General features: G+C 39.6%; 1 protein-coding gene across 1 annotated transcript; it reads left to right on the top strand.

Annotated features, from left to right (window-relative positions):
• The first annotated feature begins 240 nt into the window (after positions 1-240).
• LOC134618246 (CD226 antigen-like) lies at positions 241-7,250 on the top strand. The gene is made up of 6 exons (XM_063463562.1): positions 241-482; positions 1,339-1,665; positions 2,999-3,334; positions 4,374-4,703; positions 4,942-5,133; positions 6,435-7,250. Exons 1-6 carry the CDS (start codon positions 413-415, stop codon positions 6,539-6,541), a joined length of 1,362 nt encoding a protein of 453 aa, XP_063319632.1. The 5' UTR covers positions 241-412; the 3' UTR covers positions 6,542-7,250.
• Positions 7,251-24,832: the final 17,582 nt, after the last annotated feature.

The raw sequence follows: 24,832 nt of genomic DNA on the forward strand, positions 1-24,832 counted from the left end.
AGTGGTATTGTCATAATCAATAGGCAGGCAAAGTTCTCTCTTTGCTTGTGTCTTATTGATTTTTAAATGTTAATATTATTGTTATTATTATTATTATTATTATTATTAATAATAATAATAATAATAATAATAATGCACAACAACCTCTAATAATAGGTTGGCTGTATGCTTTTTTTAAACATTTAATGAAGCAGCAGTGACTCTGATCATGTGACTCTCTTCCGTAAACGGAGTTTCGTACTTGTGAGACGAGTCGGACATACTCGAGCGAGTAACACTTTATTTAAACCTTAAATTTAATCTCATGGAGTCAGATTTTAAAATCAGGTTGTGTAATTTAGAGAAAATAGCGACAGACTCAGACATTTAGACCAAACTACGTGTCGGATCAACAGAACTCGAGAACACGGAAATGTTTTTTGTAACTGCGTCGCTGTGCTCCAATTTGCTTTTTGCCGGAGTCTTCGGGTTTGTCTCTGCAGGTGAGATTTACCTGTTACAAACCTCACAGTTTGGGTGGCGATTTGCTAACAAGTAAACCAGACTGTCAGTCACGTGTCTTCTATAATAATTATTTTCATATTGATTCAGTTTGTCTGTCTGCAAACGAGAAACGAGTCTGGGTGGAGTCGACGTGGATTAAACGTGTGTTGGCTGTAATCCAGCTGTGACAGAGACAAAGAAGTGTAATGTGTAAATGGCCTGCATTTGTATAGCGCTTTACTCAGTCCCTAAGGACCCCAAAGCGCTTTACACTACATTCAGTCATTCACCCATTCAAGCACACATGCACACACTGGCAATGGCAAGCTACGTTGTAGCCACAGCTGCCCTGGGGCGCACTGACAGAGGCGACAGAATGTGTGTGTCAGTGTGATGTGTTGTAGTGTCAGGAGTCAGTATACTACGGAAGCGTAGAGCTGCCACCTAGGCAAAAGAAAAATAGAGCTTTATTGTTCTAACAATACCTCTCATGTTAGTACAATATACCTTTCACGTTTGAACAATATAATATGACGTTATTACAATATACATAATTAGCACGTTTGTACAATATAATATTTATATTGTACGAATGTGATAATTATCAGCTCATGTTGTTGTTCTGTGGAAGCTAACATCTTGTAGTTTCTGACACTTTGCATGTTTAGCATGAGGCTAAAATTCCCCCTCAGTGGGTCACTGGTGACCTGCTGGATGTTCAGAGGTTCATTAAATCCAACATGACTAAAAACTCAAATGTCAAAGGAAATAAACAAATTATTTAAAGTCAATCATTCTGATCATGATTGTACTTTGACCTTTAACCTCTCTGCTCTGTGTTGTTTCCTCTTTTAGACAAGAAAATCATCAGAGCTGAGTCTGGACAGGACGTCACTCTGACATGTCGAGCTCCAAACAACAATATCATAAGTGTAGAGTGGAGCAAAGCTGACCTGGGAGATGAATATGTCCTTGTGTATCGGGGTGAGCAGTTTGTTCCAGACAAACAGCATCCATCTTTTAAGAACCGGGTGGATCTGCAGGACAGACAGATGAAGGATGGAGACGTGTCTTTGATTCTGAAGGATGTGACGATTAATGACACTGGAACATATGAGTGTCGTGTTTTCATGAGAGAAAAACGCATATGGCAGCTCATCAACCTTCATGTTGTTCCTCCTGGTGAGTGAGTAGAGTTGAGGGTGTGTGTGTGATCAGAGGTGCTCTCCTTGCGTGTGTGCATGCGCACGTAGGTACACAATTCAACAGCCAGCAAAACTAAATTCAAAAGAATACGGGAGTTTGGATATAGAACAAAAATGATCAACATTGCGTTGCTGCTTTATTTGTTGTTCTGACTGCATGTTCTGACTGAGAAATCTCTGAAAAAATGAAAACGTACAGCTCTGCTATCACTTCCAACATAAATGAAGACAGAAAACTAAACAGCTTGTAGGGTTATTGAAGTTGGACAAGCTGATATATAACAAATTTTCCACATGTGGGACTAATAAAGGTTATCTTAGATAATGATGTGCCACGTGTTCGCTAGCAACATAACTATGTTAGCATAACATTAGCACTCCTGAACTTCAGTCAGGAGAACAAACAACTGAGATAATCCATCCACAATACGAGGTAAGTCAATAATATACTGCAACAACATGGGAATAGAGCAGCGGTGAGAGGATTCAACAATAAAGTTTGACTTATCTGACTTTCGCTTAATGCGCGTTATAGTCTGGTGCCCCTTATGGTCCACTTGTGAGACTTTAGCAAAGGTGTAAGCATTACAGCAGATGCCTTTGTGTCAAAGTAACTGAGGATAACTGAGGTGTCCAGGTTGGGGGAAAAAAAGAAGACAAGGAGGCAAAAAGGATAAATTTAAAGGTTTTATTAATGTTTCTATTAATAATTAAACTAAAAGAGGCTGACAGGCCGCTGTCATCTTTTAAAGAAAGAAAACGACAACCCACGTGTTAGTCAACTTGTGGTAAACTGAAAAGTAAGTCAAAAAGTATTAGTCACCAAAACACACTCCTCATCGTAGAGCAGGGTGTCAGCTTTATTAAAAAAAGGTAGCAACTAAGTTAGGGGAGATGGCAGGACATACCGACACAAAGTTCAGTTTCACAGGAGGTCCTGCTAGGGTCTTAACAGTAACAAAGATTTCTCTGAAGCCTCTTCCTTAGAGACCAAAGATTGGGTCAGAATTTGGAATGGATTAGAATTTAATGACCTAAAACTGTAGCTAGAGGTTGTTGCTCTGTTCGACTTTGCTATTTGTTTCTTCAGGTGAGACTAAGTAGTTATAAAGTGTCCAGAGATAAAGAGGAATAACTAGTGTTTTTTTTCTCAGTTTATATACTGATTATTTTATGACTGATTCAGAAAGGTTTTACAATCAGACCATCATCATTTTGGAAAAAAGTCCTAAGCCGTCTCTCTGATTGATTTCTATAGAACTAAACAGTTGTACTTTAAACTCTCTGCTCTGTGTTGTTTAATCTTTCAGGCCCGAAAACCATCACAGCTGAGTCTGGACAGGACGTCACTCTGACATGTCGAGCTCCAAACAACAACATCACAGCTGTAAAGTGGATCAGAGCTGACCTGGGAGATGAAAATGTGCTTTTGTACCGTGACAGTCACTTTGTTCCAGCCAACCAGCATCCATCTTTTAAGAACCGGGTGGATCTGCAGGACAAACAGATGAAGGATGGAGACGTGTCTTTGATTTTAAACAACGTGAACACTGCTGATACTGGAACATACAAATGTCATGTCCTCATGAGAGAAACACGCTCATGGAAGAACAGCATCATCTACCTGACTGTTTTTGATCCTCCAGGTGAGTGAGTAGAGTTGAGTGTGTGTGTGATCAGAGGTGAAGCTGCTTCCTGGTTGTTGATGTTTGTTTGTTGTATGGATGAGCTGGTGGATGTCAGAGGTAGACAGATGTTTCTCCAGCTGTTGTCTTTGTGGCTGGTAGTCTAGAGTTGTAGAGCAGCATTGTTTGGGTAAGGTTAGAGCAGAAACAAAGACATTTATGAATCAGTCTCTTCTTCTCTTGCTCTCTAACTCGTCTGTAAACATGTGTGGGGAAACTCAATGTTAAAGCCTACAGCTGGAGGGGGAGGGGAGGGGTGAAGCTGGTGGTTGTGAGTCTGTGAAAGTGAATCCTGCCGGTGCCATAGCTGCTGAAAACGTACTTAGTGCAGACACAAAACGTCCATCAGCTTCAAAGTGTGTCAGAAAAATGTCCACATGATGACTGATGGATGAGAGAGGTCCCATTTTTGTTGTTGTGCACAAATCACTGAACAACACAAACACTTAGAGCTCCTTTCAGTGCTGCCTGTTTTGTTACTGCACACATTTCTGATGGTCCTACAGTCCAACGTAGCAAACATCTCCCTGAAGCCTCTTCCTTAGAGACCAAAGGTTGGATCAGAGCAGCTGAAAGGAAACATCTATGAATGCAGTCAGAGACTTTCTCACAACCTCACACTTCATCTCATCAGGTTTACACTCAGGTTCTCTGTTAGTCACTGAGATTACAGACTTACACATTTACAATAATCTAACATGACTAGAGTTTAATAACCGAGAACTGTGCTAGAAGTTTGTTGCTCTGCTCGACTTTGGTATTTGTTTCTTCAGGTGAGATTAAGTAGTTATAAAAAGTGTCCATCAGAGATAAAGAGTAGTTTTTTGTCAGGTTATATATTGATTACATTATTACTGATTCAGATAGGTTTCAATATTAGATCATTTTGGCAAAAACTCCTCAGCTGTGTAGCTGTAGCTCACTCTGATTGGCTGCTGTAGAAGTGAACAGTTGCACTTTGACCTTTAACCTCTCTGCTTTGTGTTGTTTCCTCTTTCAGACCAGAAAACCATCACATCTGAGTCTGGACAGGACGTCACTCTGACATGTCGAGCTCCAAACAACAACATCATAGTATTAAAGTGGAGCAGAGCTGACCTGGGAGATGAATATTTGCTTTTGTACCGAAATGGACAGTATGATCCAACCAACCAGCATCCATCTTTTAAGGAACGGGTGGATCTGCAGGACAGACAGATGAAGGATGGAGACGTGTCTTTGATTCTGAAGGATGTGACGATTAATGATGCTGGAACATACAAGTGCCTTTACACGAACAATGGACCTTTGTGGAAACTCAGCATCATCGACGTCTATGTTGATCCTCCAGGTGAGTGAGTAGAGTTGAGTGTGTGTGTGATCAGAGGTGAAGCTGCTTCCTGGTTGTTGATGTTTGTTTCTAAAGATGTTGTTGATGAGACTTTGTAGAAAGCAGCTGGTCTGAGTGATGTGATCAGAGTGCAGTAGATAATGTCTGACAGCAGTTTGAAGAGGAAATGGATTCTGTTCTGTTCTTCACTCATCACCTACCTGACAGCTGACACCTCACACCTGTTTCTCACCTGCAGGTCAGACAGGAGGACACAAAGAGGATGGAGGGAAGGAGGATGGATCTGTTGTACTGATAGTTGGTCTGTCAGTTTCTGCAGTACTTCTTCTTCTTGTTGCTGCTGTTGTTGGTTTCCTGATCTACAGGAGATGGAAACTGAATCCTGCTGATCCACATGTAGCAGAGCATCTTCAGCATCTTCAGCCTGATTGTGAGTCAGATGAACAAACACAAAGATAAATAAATGATGGTGAACATCCAGCAGACGGCTGTAGAAAGCTGGATGTTCAGAGTCTGATGTTATTTCTCTGATGATCATCATGTTCAGACTCAGACCAACAGTGTGTGTCTGTGCTGTCTGTCAGTGACTCTGAACTACAGTTTCTTCATCTTCAGGCTGTTCATGAGATTTACTGACACAAAGTCAAACTGTGTTACAAACACACATGAATTTCTGAGCTCTGATCTCAGAGTCAGTGAGTGTTTTTGTGTTGGAGCTTCAGCTGTTTGTAAGAACTTGTTCTGTGAGAGATGAACAACACAGACCTGAGATCAGCTGTTACACACACTGAATGAAGTGACAACACAAACGCTGTGTGATGATCTGAGTGTAGATGAAGGTCTGTGGATTCTAGACGATCAATAATCTGCCTGATTGTGTTCAGGATCATTGATCAGTTACAAATGAATGAGCTGTGACTCAGTTTGGATGTAGAAATGTTGTCTCAGTCAAACTGAGCTCTTTCATGTTTCTATGAACTTTGTGTGTGTTGAATGCAGCAGGAAGAAAAACAAAGTGTGTGTAACAACCCTCTCTGTAACTGATGCTGCTTATTTTACACTCAGCAGGTTTCATCATCTTTTCATTAAATACAGCTGAGAGTGTTTTACAGTCACAGTGTTATGATTGTTATGAAGCTGCAGATTTATGGAGCTGCACACTCACAGATTTCTGTCTGATCCTGATACTCTGAAACTTTTATTGAACGTTTGTTACAGAACAAACATAAATAATGTTCAGCTCCATATTTACATGTGTTCAGCATACGTTACCATGGTGATTTAACCAGGCTGGTGAGAGAGACGACTCTGACTGTTTGCCCGACACAGCTCACTAACACATCACTCTGGCTTCATATTTAAATTCTTCTGTTATGAAACATCAACATGTTAACAAACTATAAGCAGGAAGTGCTGAGTGCGGCATCAGGTTACACTGAAGCTGAGTGTAGGAGGAGCAGCGACAGCTGCACATGTGCAGATGCTGCTGCAGTCACACACACCAGTGTGACAGGAGTGTGAGAGAGATTAAAGAGAACGAGACAACAGAACATGTTCAACTATGAAAACTTTAAAACATTTAAACAGCTGCTGGATGTTCAGAGGTTCATTAAATCCAACATGAATAAAAACTCAAATGTCAAAGGAAATAAAATATTTAAAGTAAATCATTCTGATCATAATTGTACTTTGACCTTTAACCTCTCTGCTCTGTGTTGTTTCCTCTTTCAGACGAAATCATCACAGCTGAGTCTGGACAGGACGTCACTCTGACATGTCGAGCTGTAAATAATGAGTCAGAGAAAATGAACCAACAGCTTCATCAGCCTGAGTGTTGATCCAACATAGACTGAGACATTTCTCTCAGTCTGATCCTGACACTCTGACATTTTCCAACGTCGTCTATGTAACTCCTGCTGCAGGAATAATTTAAAAAATGTAATTTTGTAAATATTGTAAAGTTTTATATTTTTGTGGCTCATTAGTGGATTTTTGTGCAATTACATAACTGCTCTTTTAATCATGCTTGTTTTAGCTCTTTTTTTGTGGTTGTAGAAATGGTTTATATGGACATTTAGCTTCTAAAGTTTCTGTGGAGACCACACATGTTGGCATTTGCATGAACACAGTCGTGGATGGTTGCATACCTCCTGAGCCACATCACTGGAACTGTAAATCTGAGTTTCTATGAAGTGCTGCAGATTAATGATAATCAGTCTGACTCAGGATCCAGTGATCAGGTTCAACTGAATGATGCACTCAGAGCTTATTTGTTTGTTCATTAATAACATAAATGTTACGAATGTTGATTGTTTTCCTTCATTCAGGCATTTTAAACATTATTATTTGTGTTTAAAAAGTGTAGCTGCTTGTTTTGTATGTTTGGTCTTGTATGTGTGTTTGTGTTTCCTGCTGCTCACACACAGCATTAGAAAAGCCTGAAAACTCAGTGTTCACAGAGTCTGTGAGCTCCAAATGTTTGTATGTAGGACGGTGAACAAAGGTTAGTGTGTGAGTGTCTCTGTGTTTGAAATAATAAACTACTGGATTAGTCTGATCCTGTTATCATCCTGTTATTTCATCAATGAGTCTCAGTCACTCATTGTAAATGTCCTCATTAATATTTTCCTACATAAACTGGTTCATACGTGCATATTATTCTGTTATAGTTTGGACACAGCTAATGTTTTTATTTGGAAAGTAGAACGACCAGGTGTAAAAACATCAGTCGACGTAAACTATACAGCAGCACGAGCTCCAACGTACAGAGAGGTTTGCTCAACGGTTAAGAAATGTGGAAAAGGCTGTTAAGGTGGAATTCTAAGTTGCAAATAGTTCCCTGACACCTGGTTGATGAGGGAACAAGGTTGGTATCAAAGTTTGTTGTGTAAATGTGGACTTTGTTATTTCACGGAGCATAAAGCTGCTGAGTGTAACGGTTAAGTTTTCACCCACTAGAGGGCGCTCACACACCTCGGTAAATTTGTCATGTTTAGTCAGCGACGCAAAGGTTTATAAGACTCACTGTTATATGCTTTTTAAGGTCAAAGACAATCGTAATACGGTGTATTTTATCTCATGGTATAGAAAAGGTAAGAGGCTAAATGTTAGAAGGGTTGAATAAATAAGGAAAAAGGTGAAAGGTTTAAGTTACCAATGGTAATTTTTTTCTGTATATTTTGTAGCTTTTACTGTGTGATCACATTCAAAGCTGTTCAGTAAAAGGATTGTGAACCATCAGTTTGGAGACCATCTCTTCATCCTGGGATACTGTGCTCGATTCTCCACATTAAATTTTTCCTTTTTTAATTTGTGTCATTCGCAGAGAAGATAAATCATGTGACCTTCATCATGTCACATGTCACCACAGATTTAAATGTAGATTTGATGTCTTTGTGTGTTTCTTATCAACACTGTGGATTTTTCTCATATACTGAAGTTTAAAACATTTCTGGACTTAGTGAAGTGTTTCTGTCTGTGTCAGAGACGTTAACTTGATAGTGTGGATTAAATGTTGGATAATACTGATGAATTTTGTCTGCATGCGTCGAGAATCAAGCTAACAGCTATCACACTGTTGATTTTACAGAAAGTGAAAAATAATTCAAACATTTGTGACTTTTAATTATTAAACAGTGAACGTGATGAACTGAACCAGTACATGTATTGGATTCGGGAGACAGACACTATCTCTACTTTTAAGATTAGGCTTAAAACTTTCCTTTTTGCTAAAGCATATAGTTAGGGCTGGACCAGGTGACCCTGAATCCTCCCTTAGTTATGCTGCAATAGACGTAGGCTGCCGGGGATTCCCATGATGCATTGAGTTTTTCCTTTCCAGCCACTCACTATGTGTTAATAGACCTCTCTGCATCAAATCATATCTGTTATTAATTTCTGTCTCTCTTCCACAGCATGTCTTTCATCCTGTTTTCCTTCTTCACCCCAACCGGTCGCAGCAGATGGCCGCCCCTCCCTGAGCCTGGTTCTGCCGGAGGTTTCTTCCTGTTAAAAGGGAGTTTTTCCTTCCCACTGTCGCCAAAGTGCTTGCTCATAGGGGGTCATATGATATGATTGTTGGGGTTTTCTCTGTATTTATTATTGTGCTATCTACTGTACAATATAAAGCGCCTTGAGGCGACTTTTGTTGTGATTCGGCGCTATATAAATAAAATTGAATTGAATTGAATTGAATTGAACCAGTACATGTAAAACATCCAGAGCAGCTCTATGGGCTCCAGTTGTGCTCATAAATATTTTGTACTTGTAAATATTTATACTTGGAAATCAGTGTAGTTGTGAAGTGATTTTTGTAACCTTGGAAACCAAAATACTGATAATGTTATGTTTGTGCATCTATAGATGAGAATTTGTGTGTTTGTAAAAAAGATTTACACAAGTTACACATTTTATTGTTAAAGTTTGGTTACACATACAAAGCAAAAAACTTTGTGTAAACTCTACCAAGTTCCTGCTTGTGTGTGAGTTTCAACTTACGAGCACATTATTTTACATTACAACATAAAACAATCAAGATTAAAACTAGAAACTCAAATTAAAGATCATCACAAAATACTTAAATATGACCTAAACTGTCTAAGCTCCAACAACATGGAGATGGATTTGTTCATCAACCAAACTACAGATCAGTGAGACCAGAGGAGACTTTCTCTTTAAAGTTTGTGAATAAACTCAGACGCTTCACTGAGTATGATGTGATTTATTTATCCTCACATAAAACATTTAATGTTTTTTAAACACACAGGTATTGCAATGTGACTGTAAAATAACTGATGATGGAGGAGAAGACATGAAAAACAAATCAGGCTGAATTCAAGTTCAAAACACCACGAGGACCAACTGCAGGTCTGAACTGACTCTTTATCTTTGCTCAGGAGTCGAGGAAACACAGCAGGCAGTGAAAAGCTCAAATCATTCACTCAGTATATCAACACAGCTGCACAGTGGACACATCAGATATAACTTAAGGATATTTTGTATATATTCACAGTATAATGATTGCACATGATCAACAGATCAATCAATTGATGTGATCAATTCAAGTGCTGCTTTTGGGATAAAAACTTGAAACTGGAATAGAGTAGAATGATAAGTTCAGATTGTGTGATTACTTGTTATACTACGGCCTTCTTTGGATTTTTTTTTAAAAAAGATCAGCATATATATCAAAGAGAGAGACGAGTTTGTGTGTTTGTCAGCTGTTTGTGTGGAGTTGTTCTTTATGTTCACCTCAAATCAACCTGAGTGTCATTTCTCTTTAGTTCTGATCTCACTGCTGAGCTGCACAACAAACCAAGGTCAGTAACCTTCTTCTGTCACAGTTTAAACCTGAGAAACGTTCACAAGATTGTTAATTTTTTAAAAAGTAACATATTATAAATTCATCATAATTACTTACACCACTTGCTAGATTATTTTCTCATTGCTCTGTAAAATAATCTGAAATGCATCATAAGTGAATCAATACAATCAATCAATCAATACCATAGCAATATAAACCATTAGGTCACAGTCCCACACATCACCACAAATCCCTATTCTAATGAGGACACACATACAATCTTTCTTTTACTATTTACATATGAACACAATGTTGCCATCTGTCTTACCTGTCACTGTGTTTCTTACCTTTTGACAATCAAGCTCTGGCTGCTGGATTAGATTCTGCATATACTCTGCTTTATCATTACTCTTGGTTCTTGACTAGATTACCATTAGCTAATGTCTGTGTATATGTTTGAAACAAGCCAAAAGTCCTGCTAGAAGGTTTTCTGTCCTGGACATAGATTACACTTAAGCTATGACTCTGGTCATTTTGTGCAATAAAAATCTAATGTCCATATCTTCACTCAGAAACTGTAGGACACGGCACCATTTTGCTTTTCCTGCACACCAACTGAAATCATCTCATTGCAGTGCAAATGCACATGTTGATGTTTTGTTATTTTTTCTTTCTATCAGCCAGGCGTGCAGATAACTGAAGACACGTAACGCAAGTAACGCCATTACTGTTACTGTAATGTAATTAGTAATTGAATTTAGTAATAGCAAAGGGAATGTGGTTCAAATAGTGTGAATCACCCATCACTGGTAATCACTTGCTTTCAGAACATAAAGTTTTAAACAACTGAAATAATGTAGAAGCAAAACACAATTTTCAGATTGCCATGTAAAATATTTGACCAGTTTTTTAACCTTCACAGCTCGTCTGACTGTGAGTCCCAGCAGCTCTCAGTTCTTTATAAGAGACTTTGTGTCTCTGAGCTGTGAGGAGGACGACAGCTCTGCTGGATGGACTCTGAGGTAGTGATGTGTCCTGTGTGTCGAAGCTTCGAATCGTGTGTTGGGTAATCTCGGGGAAGTTTTTGTGAAATAATGATTTTCTTTCATTTTTGATCTATCTACTGTCTACTGAATATTTTTATAAAATCGTTTTTCTGTTTTTAGCCTTAGCTTTCTTTTTATAGTTATAAAAAATATGTAAATGTACTGATCTATGATCTGAATTATACTATTGACTGACTGTCTGAGGCTAACAGTTACACAATCATACCAAAACTCTGTCCTGATAGTTTCCACTTTCTTTTTTGTATCAGACATACTGAGACAATATTCGGGATAAATAATGTAGAATTAAGGAAATTAGTTTACTGCTACTGTACATAACCATCATCTTTATCATTGCATTAATTATCATTTCACCCAAGCATTTATTGAAGTTGTTGGCATTATGTTATAACTTGTATTACAGGGTTATCATAATCAAATATTAACATGTTTATTACAGGTGCAGTTATAACCACTTTAAAATGATTGAGTTAAATATATATATATCAAAACTCATATGCTGAGTATATTGTTACAGTAAAATAGTAGCTGAGCAAAGGCCTGAATGTATTCAGCTTCTTGTTGCATTTGAGTTTGCCTAGTAACAGGTGACAGAAGGAGGACAAGTCCATGGTGACCTCAAAGGCCTAAGATCATCACCATATTCGGAAGAGGATGCCAGAAAGAGGAACTTCTGTGTCTGCAGTTATCTCTTAGAATTGATCATTATCTGTAGAGGAGGCAAATAATGTTCTTAAGATGCAAATTATGTGACTGTAAACGAAAGAGGGGGCGTTACAATACCCTGATGTTATAAAAGCAATCTGAAGTGTATTTTCGAGAGAAGATGTACAACTGATGTCTTGCAGTTTACATCTCTCCACGCTGCGTGTATTCATTAAAATCAATTGTTTGACTGACCTCTTCTGGACCATCATTGTTTTACTCTCGTCCTCAATTTCGGACCCGTAACAATAACCATGAAACCATGAAAACAATTTATTCAGTTTAGAGGTTTATACATCATTATAATCAAAGAGCCTGTTTCACTTGAATCATCCACTTGATAGTGCAGTAGAGCAAATGAATCATCACAATGCTTCGAACCATGACTTGACCAGTTGGATGGAAAGCTTCACTTCATCACGAGGCTTCATCTCACCATCACTACTCTGAGGAGAAACACAAGCAAAGGACAGAGGACTCAGTGTGGAGATGGGTGGGGGAAAACAGCTGGTTCTTCATGCAGCATCAGCTACACTTATCCATCAGACAGTGGAGTTTACTGGTGTGAGTCCAGAGAGGGTCCCATCAGTAACATGGTTAACCTGACAGTCACTGGTAAGCTGAGTGTGTGGAGTTAGTGTTGATGAAGCTGTGTGTAAATGGATGAAATGCTGTAGTTTGTCTCTGTGTTGAGGTGGATCAGTGATCCTGCAGAGTCCTGTCCTCCCTGTGATGGAGGGAGATGACGTCACTCTGCTCTGTAAAACAAAGACCACTCCCTCCAACCTCCCAGCTGCTTTCTATAAAGATGGCTCCCTCATCAGGAAGCAGCCTACAGGTCACATCCAGCATGTTTCCAGGTCTGATGAAGGCCTCTACAAGTGTGACATCAGCGGTCATGGAGAGTCTCCATCCAGCTGGATCACTGTCACAGGTGACACACTCACCTGTCTGTGTTTCTGCAGCTTTCAACCATTGACTGTAGAAAACATGGACGACGCGAACCCGCCTCCTACCATTTTGCAAAAATGAAGCCAAAATATCCCGCTTGTGGAGGCTGCCATCTTGCAAACCTCATCATACAGCAATACACAACTAAACACACGGCACAGCTTCATTGGAAACAGGAAGTAGACAGGAAACAGCCAGTCTTGACATATCAGCCGTCTTCATTCACTTTTAACCAAACATCACCTTCAACCTGTAACTCAGATTAACAAAAATGTGTGCATACTCCCCATGTATGGAGGAGTGCTATACACAAAATGATTACCTGAGTCATAATACCATTCATAATAATTCAGACTCAAATTTAAGATGATGGTTATAATTAATTTTATGTTCACTAAAACATGGTTTCTGACTGTAATCACAGAATGGTTTATATAAAGGTTTGCAAGGACATTACAGAGAGCTTGGAAATATAACAAAATATTTTTCCAGCTTTTTCATGATTTGATGCTGAGTTTAACCCTAAAATCAAAAATATATGTTTTCTTTCTATTTAGTTTAATAAATGTATTTACAAATTTATTAATGTAGAGTTTGCAATGTTCATATTTTCATTTGAACAAAAATTTCTGTAAGCAACACACGAGATTGTGATCATTTTAATCAGATGTAATCATCTCTTTCACACCTGAAATCACAATATTTAAGTTCATACTCTTCATTTCTTTATCTGGAATGTGAAACCATAGTCTGATGTAACCATGTGTCTGTGCTTACTGAGTGTTGTTCACTGTGAGCTGGACTGTGTGTTTGTGGTCTGTGGGTAGCTGAAGCTAACAGCTCTGCAGTCGTCCAGCATCCTGTTTCTCTTTATAGAAACACATGTCGGCAGCAAGTGGTTCACCACAGAGCTGCTGGTCGTAAGATGAGGAAGAAAAATGTAGAAATCATTTCTTAAAGCTCTAAACTCTGGACACAGATCATGAATCTCAATTTATTACAAATAAAATCCCATTTAATAACTGCATTATTTACAATAGTACTATTTTTTTAAACTTAATTTACTCCAGCATACTTTATAATCATTGACATTTTAGTTGTATCCAAATTAAATTTGTTATTTTTCATTTTCAATTTTAAATCTAACATTTATGAAGTAAATAATATTGTAGTTTCTGAGATCGTGACGTTGAATGTTCATCCTATTGATGAAAGCTCAGTTCACTTCCTCCTGTCCAGGGCCGTGCAGAGACGTTTAAATGGGCGGGTGCTCAAAGTTAATAAAGGGGCAGATAGAACAGGCTGAATAACAACAACTCACATTCATGACGAATCTAATATGGAATTGCATCATACTATATGACTGTCATCAGGTGGGAGGGTGAGAATGTATTAAAAAAAATCTATACAGACAGTGTGTGTGTGTCCTGTTAGCACCTTTTAAACATCACAGAGCACAGAACATCACAGCATCAACTTTACATGGGAGGGATTAGATTGTAGAACTGTAAAATCTTCTTTCTTTCTTTCTTTCTTTCTTTCTTTCTTTCTTTCTTTCAAATATTAAAATACAGTAAAAAATGTACTGGCATTCAAGATTTCCCATGTGGAATTATCTCCTCCTTTAAAGCGTCTCAGAAGCTCCTGTGTCATTGTGTCAACAAAAACATAGAACACTTTAACACAGTAGTATTCTTGGGGAGTTGTGAAAGCATGGTCATCAGCAGGAGCTGTTGTGGCAGCAAACTTAAGCTTTGCTGGCACTTTCCTCCTCCGAGCTTGTCCAGGGACCTCAGATTGGGGGTCCAGGCCCACTGATGCAGCCTTCTCTCTAGCCTGTTCATAAATGTTTTCAAACTCTTCCTCTGTTCTGCTGTGGTCCAGGCTGTGCAAAACACCATCAACAATCTTGTATGCTGCAGCCAGGTCAATGTCTTTCTTCTGCAATGCATCAGATGCAGTAGCAGTCACTTGGAAGATGGGACAGGTGATCTCCAGAAACAGGATGAATTCAAAATTGATGCTTTTGAGAAGGATCATTGCATCACCTGCTGAAGAGTCTGGAGGATCTTGCTGTAGTATTTCCTCCAGAAACTGCATGACAGCTTGGAGGATCTTTCTCATTGTCTTGAGGGCAGCTTCTCTGCAGGCCCACCTAGTGTCTGACAGCTTCTGCAGCTCCAGTGGGCGCTGCTCGGGGTACAACTTCTCCTGCATTTTAATAAATGCAGAGTGTCGTTTAGATGAATTGGCCACAAAAGTGGAAAGCTTTTCAATTAGGTTGAAAAAGCTGACAAAAACATGTTTGACTTTGCGCTCTCTACTACTACTACCACTACTACTACTTTTTTTTTGTATTCTTGAGTGAAGTCCCTTAAAGCGCCCGCTCATGTTTGCAGCCCCATCATAACCTTGACCCCGGATGTTGTCAATCTTCAGATTATTTTCTTTCGGTAGAGCTATTACTAGCTTTTCAAGAGCATTTCCAGTTGTTGACTCCACATTACACACCTGAAGGAAGCGCTCCTTGATTTCCATGTTGTGCACATATCTGACAACAAAGGAAACCTGCTCTGTGTGCGACACATATGTGGTTTCATCCATCATGATAGAAAAGGTTTCACACTCTTGAATTTCTGCTTGGATGACACGTCTTACTGATGTGGCCAAAGCTTTGAATATGTCGTTCTGACTTCTGTTTGAGAGGAGCGAGACGAGAGGTCTTTTTCCAGGTCCCTGTCGCGCTTTTATGGCATCAAGGTGTAATTTAATTACGCTGTCATACTTGCTGAACAACTCAACTAACTCTAAGAAATTTCCTCGATTTTGGCTTGACAAGGTCTCATCATCTCCCCTGAAAGGCATACCCTGTCTTGCCAGGTAAAGAGTGATGTCTATCAAACGAGACAAAATGTCTCTGTTTCTCTCTCTTTCTTTGTCTTTTGCAGCTTGTGACACTTGGTCAGCTACTTCAAAAGCTGCCTCCAAGGTTTTTTTTTTAAATGAGTTCCACCTCACCATACCACACATGTGAGACTCTGATGCACTGTGCTCCTTAATCCTTTCTAAAGCCCTTCTCCACCGACTGAACCCTTCCGTTTTCCAGGTTTTGCGACTTGTGTACTTTTCATCATTTAAGAAAAGACGGCAGCTGAAACAAAACATGTCATCAGCAGTTGGAGAATACTCTAGCCATGGATTTTTCTCGTACCACTTCTTTTGAAACGATCGTCCCTCTTCATTCTTTGGATATGATGACAGAACTGGTTGGCAGGGTCCAATATTATCACACATTTGAATAAAGGCCTCATCATACTGTATGTGGAATTGTACGACATGGGCAGGATCAGTTGGGTGTGCAAGTCCAAGTAGGTTTGAGAATGTCCTCTCTATGGCTTCACTAGCTTCACTCTCCTCCTCTCTGGGCTTTGTCTCACTCTCTGACTTTCTCACTCCAGTCTCTTTCTCCTGGCTTGTCCTTTCCTCTACATTCTCTCTAGGCTCTGCCTGTAACTCAGTTTTTGCCTTGCTTCCTCCTTCCATCTCCTCATCTGAACTATCACCCTCCACTTGCTGTTTATCTGAGAACAACGCACAATTTAATATCTCATTAATCTATTATTTAATTATCTACACTTAACAACTTTGCACCTAGTCCATGATAAAGTAATGATAGAAAATGTTATAGAACCAAAACATTGCAACTGTTTTAATTACTGTTTTTATCCTTGAATACCTCTACAATGCAACAACTGGCACATGTGTTATTGTTACCTGTGCTCTTTTTAATCCAGCTGGTGAGGGATCCACTGCCTTCAGCAGCCTCACACAGCTCCTTTTGTAGCTGTTTCTTCCTCCTCTCCTTATGAGGCATTTCTGGAATATTTGTTATATTATTAGTAATAATTTTTAAAGATCTATACACATAAAACACACACACACGCACATGCTGTGCTTATTAAATGTTTAAACTGTAGAGATATAATAATTTTACTGCTGTAAAATCAGCATTTTATCTAATTTGATATATAAACCTAATATCAGGGGCACTTGAGGCATCCTGGAGGAAAGGGGCGGGTGCTCAAGCACCCTCCGCCCCCCCCTCTGCACGTGCCTGCCAGATAACAAATACTACAGGACCAGTTTGACCATAGGATTGGAAGACACACATGCCTCTTTTCCACCCACACAGAGCTGCTGAGGATCCAGTTCTCTCTCATACTTCAAAACCTTAAGAAGAGATAGAAGAGATTATTATCCAGCATTAGTATCTGAATCTGGACTCATTTCTATCGAAACTAGACTTTCAGCTTAATTTAGACCTTAAATGTAATCTCAGGTAGTCAGGTTTAAACTCAGATTCAGTTATTCACTGTGAAAGTACCAACAGACTCAGACATTTAGAACAAACTAAGATCATCGGTGCTGGAGGAAATGTCTGCTGTGACTGCATCACTCTGCTCACCTTTGCTGTTATTCAGCCTCTGCATGTTTACCTCTGCAGGTGAGTTTTACCTGTCAGGAACTAAATGGGATTTCAATGACAGATGTGTCAGTGTGATGTGTTGTATTTTCAGGAGTCAGTATAAAGTAGAAAGCTTTGTGTAGCTGTCAAACGTGATGCAGGTCTGTTTTTCAGAGGTTTGAACCTGTAAAAATATTTGTTATACATACGTTGTTTTAGTTTACTGCACATTAACTTGTTTAAATGTATGGGAGATTGTCTGTGAAGGTTATCAGTCATCCAGGTCATCGTAGTCTAAGGAGCTTGGAAAGAAAAGCGTCTGGACTTCTTTGAGTTGCTTGAAGACGTTTCACCTCTTGTCCGAGAAGCTTCTTCAGTTCTAAAGGTCAATGGTGGAGAGTCCCAGATTTTAACCCCAGTGGGAGTTTCCCCCCAAAGAGGGACAAAGGACCCCCTGATGATCCTCTACCTAATCACATGAGCCAAGGTGTGAAAGTGGGCGTGGGTCCCAATCAGCCAGGGTTTCGGGTGAGCTCATTATGAAACCTAGTCCCACCAGGTTTCACAATGGGAGATTCCATCACCTTAATGTTTGTTGCCACTGTAGCAATATTTATTATATGTTATACAGTGATTAAAATCTGTAAGGAGTTACATTATTGAAAACTCTGTGTGTGTTGATCAGTTCTGTGTTGTTTTTCAAACCACACAATCATCACTGTTGTGCTTGGAGAGGACGTCACTCTGCCATGTCAAACTCAAAATAACATCATCAGACATGTACAGTGGTGCAGAGCTGACCTGGAAGATGAAGAACTTGTCCTTTTATATCACCATGGACGACTTGTTCCAGATTACCAGCATCCATCTTTTGAGAACAGGGTGGATCTGAAGGACAGACAGATAGCTGATGGAGACGTGTCTTTGATTCTGAAGGATGTGACCACTGCTGATAGTGGAACATATAAGTGTCGTGTCATCCAGAGAGGCAGACAACATATGAAGCTCATCAGCATCATCTACCTCAGAGTTGGTCCTCCAAGTGAGTGAGGAGTTCAGTGTGTGTAGGATCTTTGGCTCTTTTCAAAAAATCATCTTTAAATCTATGGGGGACTCCATCATCTGCATGTTACTGGCTTGGTACTGTAGCATTATTTATTAAATATTATACAGTAAGAGGAAAAAATGTCAGCCACTGGTTGTGATCTTAGCCAGATCCTTATTAACACTTTTCTGTTCGGCTGGGTTCATTTGTTTTAGAATAAAGGTTCTTCTTTTGGTTTTTTGCAGAAGGCCGTGGTGTAGATCCCGTTTTCTTCAACACAGCGGACTCTGCAGCAGAGGTACCTGACTCACAACAGGACCCTCTTACAGGCACAGGTACATTTAAACAACTCTTTCATTCGTTCAACTACTTGAACATTACTCGTAGGGCTGCACGATTTTGCATAAAATGAGAATCACGAATTTTTTTGCTTAGAATTGAGATCACGATTCTCTCACGATTTTCTTTTCCAATATAAATATTTATTGCACTTATTAACTGCACATCAACTTCGTAACAGTTGAGACTGAACATAAAAACAATAAATAAACATAAAAACAACAAATGTCTCACATTTTGTGGTTGCCGCAAAATGTTGTACTGCTTGAAATTCCGTCTCCACCGTTGCTCGACAGTGCGTGTATAGAGCAGGTAGTGCAACAATAGAAAAATAGTTGCGGGACGGCACTGTGTAGCGTTTGTCTAGGGTGTTGATCATTTTTCTAAATCCCTCGTTTTGCACAGTGTTGATATATCTTTGGTCAGGTGATAAGTAATAGCCTCCGTAATTTCTTTGTGCCTGCAGGAGTTCGACGTGTATAGTGAAGCGCTGTATAAGGTTCCCGTTATTGATGTTTGGGTGGTTGACCGGGACGAATTTTCTCCTGTCACTTTCTCGTCATCCCTGACGTGTTCTCCGTTGTTTTTTCCTGCCAATTTTAGCATCACACGGCACAGCTTCTGTATCACGTGGTATAAGGCTCCGCCCTTGTCATTTGTTGAGCAGGAAGAGTGAGCGCTTGTTTTCATGCAGATTACGTCCCGGATCAAAATGCGGTACAATCGTCGTCGTTTTTTTTTTTTTTTTTTTAATCGTTGTCATTTGGAAATGAGATCGCACATAAGTATGAATCGAGATCGCGATTTTCTAACGATTAATCGTGCAGCCCTAATTACTCGGATCCCTTCCCCAGTGTGACTAATTGTTTTTCTCCTTGATAGGTTTGTAGCGTAAACCTATTCGCTGGAACGTTAAGGACAATTTGCTACACAGCAAAGAGCAAGACACAAGTAGGCAAAGTTCTTTGTGTCACTGATGCATGAGGAGGCCTGCCTGGAGCCAAGTGTCGTTCCAACCACTTGACCTCCGTCAGACTCTCAGCCAGGTTCCCCATAGCACTCCTTTTATTGTGGTTACATGAATATGCACAGGGCCATTAACATATAACGTCTTACATAGGTATACATGTGAACAAAGCATACCCTGTGTGTGTGAGTGGGTGTGTGCGCGTGTGCGCATGACATTTCCAAAAAATACAGATAATTCTAAAAGTTAATGTTGCTACTGCTATTTTTTTTTCTTTTTGAAAATGTTTTTTGAAAACTTTATGTAAAGAACTACAGGTCATATAGTTTGCATCCAGCCGTGTTCTGTATTACCTCAAATATTGGCTGATTGTTTATGACACTGTTTTTATTTTTGTATCAACATTTGTGTGTCCAATCTGTAAGCATTGTTCTGATGTTTTTGTGATTGGCATCTTAAAAATACAGTGCGTTCTGTATCTACCCTGTGTGTTGTCATTTAGTTTTTGTTACAATGTATTTTTTAAAAATTTCACATCTATAAATAGGTTGTAAGGTATATATGGTCCCCACTTTAGATGGGCTCACTCAAGATACTTTACTAACAAGTAGCAAATGGTTTGTAACTTCCTAAATACGTTTATTGAGGTATTTATGGGTATTTATAGATAATCTATCGAAAAAGAAGTTGTGAGTTAGTGAGTTACAGCTTTGGCAGCCTTTAAGTGACAGTTAGAAATGTATTGTAAGACATCTGTTAAGATATAGCAGCTGACTGATGTAACCCTGATATTTAGTGTTTATAAAACATCTAGTATGAAACTACTATGTGTAGTACATGTAGAGTTTATAGTATTATATAGGGTATGTTAACCATCTACTTACCTTTCACCAATGATTTTGTATACCACTGAACATCCTGAAATGACTGGTTTGTAACTGATGCAGAGTAGTGTTTATAAATGATTAATCAATGAGTTTTAGAACATGAAAACATAATTAATAAAAAGTGTTGTACATTAGCTTGTTCATCATGAATAAAGTGTTTAAAGCAGTGCTTGTAAATTATTAACTGATTATGAGAAATACTCTGTAGATGCTGTAGAGATAATTAAGTAGCCATTAACTAATGCTTAACAGATGATTAAGTAATGCTTAATAGTGTGCACTTATTATAAAGTGTTACCAATGGGGTGGATCTATGTGCTTTGCTCCACTTCTAAACAAAGACAATGTAAGTCGGGGAATTCCTTCAACATTTTTATCCTGAACGTCACCTGAAATAAAGAGCATCTCTGCCAACGTCCAATTACATTTTACTGTTTACATTATAACACTCAGCATACTGGGTGAAAATGAGTCTTCATTTTTCCCAAACAGTTCATTCAGTATAACTCCATATGTTTCCATAAGTTTGATCAGACTTTTTCCAAACAATCAGGTTAAAATTACAAGACAAAACATCAATACATCCTCACAGTAACTGCACTTGTAGAGTTACTTTCTGGTGTTGATCTGTTGGTGTTTTTTCAGCTGATTTGAATATTTAAAAGTCTTCTGACACAGGTCACATTTATAAGGTCTCTCCTTAGTGTGGCTAAACATGTGTTGTTGTAACTGTGCATCTGTTGCAAACAGTTTCCCACACTGATCACAGCAGGAAACATCATTTCCAGTGTGAATCCGTAGGTGAATATTTCGGTACTGTTTGTCGCTGAAACTTTTTCCACAAAAGTCGCAGCTGTACGCCTTAATTCCAGAGTGGGTAACTAGATGCCTCTGTAAGCTGCTATTTAGAGCAAAAGCCTTACCACACAACTCACAGCTGTGTGCTTTAACTCCATTGTGGATGAGTTGGTGTGTTTTTAAGTTTCCAGCCCGGGCAAAAGACTTTCCACACAACTCACAGCTGTACGCTTTAACTCCACTGTGGATGAGTTGGTGTGTTTTTAAGCTTCCAGCCAGGGTAAAAGACTTTCCACACAAGTCACAGCTGTAAGCTTTAACTTCATTGTGGATGAGTTGGTGTGTTTTTAAGTTTCCAGCCCGGGCAAAAGACTTACCACACAAGTCACAGCTGTACGCTTTAACTCCACTGTGGATGAGTTGGTGTGTTTTTAAGTGCCCAGCCTCGGTAAAGGACTTTCCACACAAGTCACAGCTGTAAGGTTTAACTCCACTGTGGGTGAGTTGGTGAGTTTTTAAGTGTCCAGTCCGGGTAAAATCCTTCCCACACTCATCACAGCTGTAGGTTTTCTCTCCCTTTCTTCTGTGAGGTTTGTCGGCCTCCTGAGAGCGCTGACTTCTCGCTCCATGTTGGTCCTGCAGTGACAGAGATACAAACAGAGACAGTGAGTGAAATGCAGTCGTGGAACAAACTGAAACTTCCTCCATTGGTGGAATCAAACATGTCAACAAACACATTGTAGGTGTGTTACCACCACCTTCTGGTGGCAGTATCACATTACAATGATGTGACACAATGAGAGGTATAATTAAAATGACATTATTGAAGAAATATTGATCAATGAAGAAAATCTTTTACGAAATTTCAAGTTCAACTGATGATATTGTTCTTTCAATGTGTGCTTATAAAATATGATCTTTGTATTTTCTTGTAACTTCCGTGGTTTCTGATTTGAATGTAGAGTCTGTATATATGGATGAGCCCAGGATGCAAAAGATAAAGCTGCTGTTAACATGTTTTTATAAACACACCAGCTGTACACACAGTTTCAATAACATTATAACTGTGATATTTTTCTCACCTTTTGTGTTGAACTCATTGATTGTTTCCTCTGTAGTGGCTGAGCTGAGTCCAAATGGCTGAAATTGTTCCTCTGTTGCACCATCAGACTCTTCTCCTCCTGTTACTCACCTGGGACACACACACACACACACACACACATGACAGCATTGCTGTCCAGCATTGTGTTTATCAAAACTCTTTTTACAAATCCTGCTGGAATACGTCAGGTTACAGCTGCAGTCAAAGCCAGATGGAAATTATTAAACAAGCAAACGCTCAGCTTCTCCCAGCATGCTGAGCTAATGATTAGTTGGTGTTTTTCTGCAAACAGTCTCTCACTCTGTCAACGTGTTCACAATAAACTGTGAACACACTTTGATGGTAGCGACGTTTTGGAGACTTTTACTTCCAGGTGAAGAATCGGACGTCTGTATTTGCGCTGGAAGAAAATAAAATACAGATGCATCTGCAGATCATCCTATGAAGTCCTATTCTAAAGGCTGATTGTCCTCCCCCACGCTTGTACCTGTGGCTTCCTGTCCTGGGGGTTGGCTCTTCTCCTGCCCTGCACCCTTTGTTCATATTCAAAGACTATTTTTCTGTTTGTATTCTTACCCTCTAGCAACCGCCATTTCATAATGTTGCAGACAATCACAAACTCTACAGTCTGTCTAACTCCAGTGTTTACCAAGCAATCTATTATTCTCAACAGAGATAAACTCAACATAAACTGAACCCACATTAAAGTTAGCTCGGTGCTTACCTTTAGATGAGCCCACAAACCGAGAGAAACTCCGTGATGAAGCTGGAAGTCTTAAGAAACAGATCAGAGAGCAGAGACCCACGTGGTTCACGCTGATCTCGGCTACGATCCAGGAGACAAGGGTGTGCAGATCGATGCAGATATCGATCCAAACGTTGGTAGTGGTATATGTTCCTGTAAGTTCACTACTTTAGTCCCGTTTCATGAAAAAGCAGCTCTCTCTGCTCGACTCCTCTCCTGCACACACACTTTCTCCGCCCCCTTTTTCTGGCTCTGTGGTGATTTGTTACTGTGCGGTCACGTGACTCAGCTGCATAACGTAACCATGTGGGGTGTAATTTCGAAATTAGCGCCTATCTCCTTTTCCTAAACTCTTTTTTCTTGGCCTCGATGGAAACGTCATCATGGGAAGGAGAATTGCTAAGGACTCAGGGAAAGACAGGAGCGGTGCTGAGAATTGGAACAGCCTTAGGCTGTATCCCAATTCAGGTTCTGCAGCCTTAAAGTACGCAGTCTTAACGCTCCACAAGGGCCGCGTACTCGAAGACCGCTAAGGCCGGAAGTGCGAGGCTTGTGAAATGGGACGGTCTAGTCTCCGTCGCGCTGCGTAGGTTGCCTAGCAACCATGATACCAACCGCTGGAAACGTTTCATACAGCTTTGTTTGACAGAAATGAAGAAGAACATATTTCGTTCATTTGTTTGTGTGTTTCTACATGAGCTTTGTGTGATTTGATAAGTATCTGAGGCTGAGACCACAGGACTGTAAAACATAATTGTTGGGCTTAATTTCTGTACTGAACAGTCATTTAAGATTAGCTAGTAAATAACAATTATGTTATTCATGAGAACAAAGTCAGTGTAATTATAATATGGCCAATATTATAGTTATTATATTAATCATTATTAGTTATTACAGCAGTGAACTTGAACAATTCACGTGAACAATTCAGTTTTATTGTCACATCACATGTGCAGGTACACTGGTACAGCACATGTGAGTGAACTCTGTGTCAAATACTGAGCTTCAGTAAAGATTGAAGTTTCAGTTATTTTTATTTCCCATCACCTTAAATCTTCACTCAAAGACAAGAATCTTTTACAGTGTATAAATACGTATAGATGTATCATATGTAAGAGACAAATATTGTTCATTTAATTTGTTGGCATTACTAAATTTGGCTCAATGCTTACATATATGTGCACATACATACCGTGTGTGTCTTCTTCTTTTGGCTCTCAGCAAGGCGGTCGCACTTTTCTCCTCTCCTGCCCTTATCTTCTCTGGTTAGCTTCTTATGTCCTTGTCTTGTCTTGTGCTTTTATTTACTTTTCCCTGGAACACTCTCTCACAGTCTGTTCTCTAAAACCTAAAAGAGGAATTATGGATTTGATCAACTGGTCTCTGAATGCAATTGAAACCCCTTCTCAACGAGAAGTCTGGGCTCGGGTGAGCCTGACTGCTGAAGATATCTACCTATTCGGAACCATGATAACAGGGTTCTTGCTGATCGGAGCTGGCTTGGCCCTGGCTTATCGAAGAATTAAGGAAGCGGAACCGGCTGTTCAAACCCCCACAAGGCTGCCAGCTGGGATTGAAATGATGGGACGAGGCGTGAGTTTCTCAAAATGGGCTCATTGAGTGCAGCACGGATAAGATCTTGGGGAACCACACGGCTGCCGTGAATACTCAGAACAAGACCTCTGAGTGAAAAACTGGATTACATCTGGAGGGGCTCGCTCGGAATAACACCTTTGAGCGAAAGTGGATCACATCT

The sequence above is a fragment of the Pelmatolapia mariae genome, linkage group LG3_W, assembly GCF_036321145.2.
Source record: "Pelmatolapia mariae isolate MD_Pm_ZW linkage group LG3_W, Pm_UMD_F_2, whole genome shotgun sequence".
Lineage (NCBI taxonomy): Eukaryota > Metazoa > Chordata > Actinopteri > Cichliformes > Cichlidae > Pelmatolapia > Pelmatolapia mariae.

Coding starts and splice junctions, on each gene's coding strand:
- LOC134618246 (XM_063463562.1), top strand. CDS start 413: ATGTTTTTTGTAACTGCGTCGCTGTGCTCCAATTTGCTTTTTGCCGGA. Junction 483..1,338: donor CTTCGGGTTTGTCTCTGCAG/GTGAGATTTACC, acceptor TTCCTCTTTTAG/ACAAGAAAATCATCAGAGCT. Junction 5,134..6,434: donor TCAGCATCTTCAGCCTGATT/GTGAGTCAGATG, acceptor TTCCTCTTTCAG/ACGAAATCATCACAGCTGAG.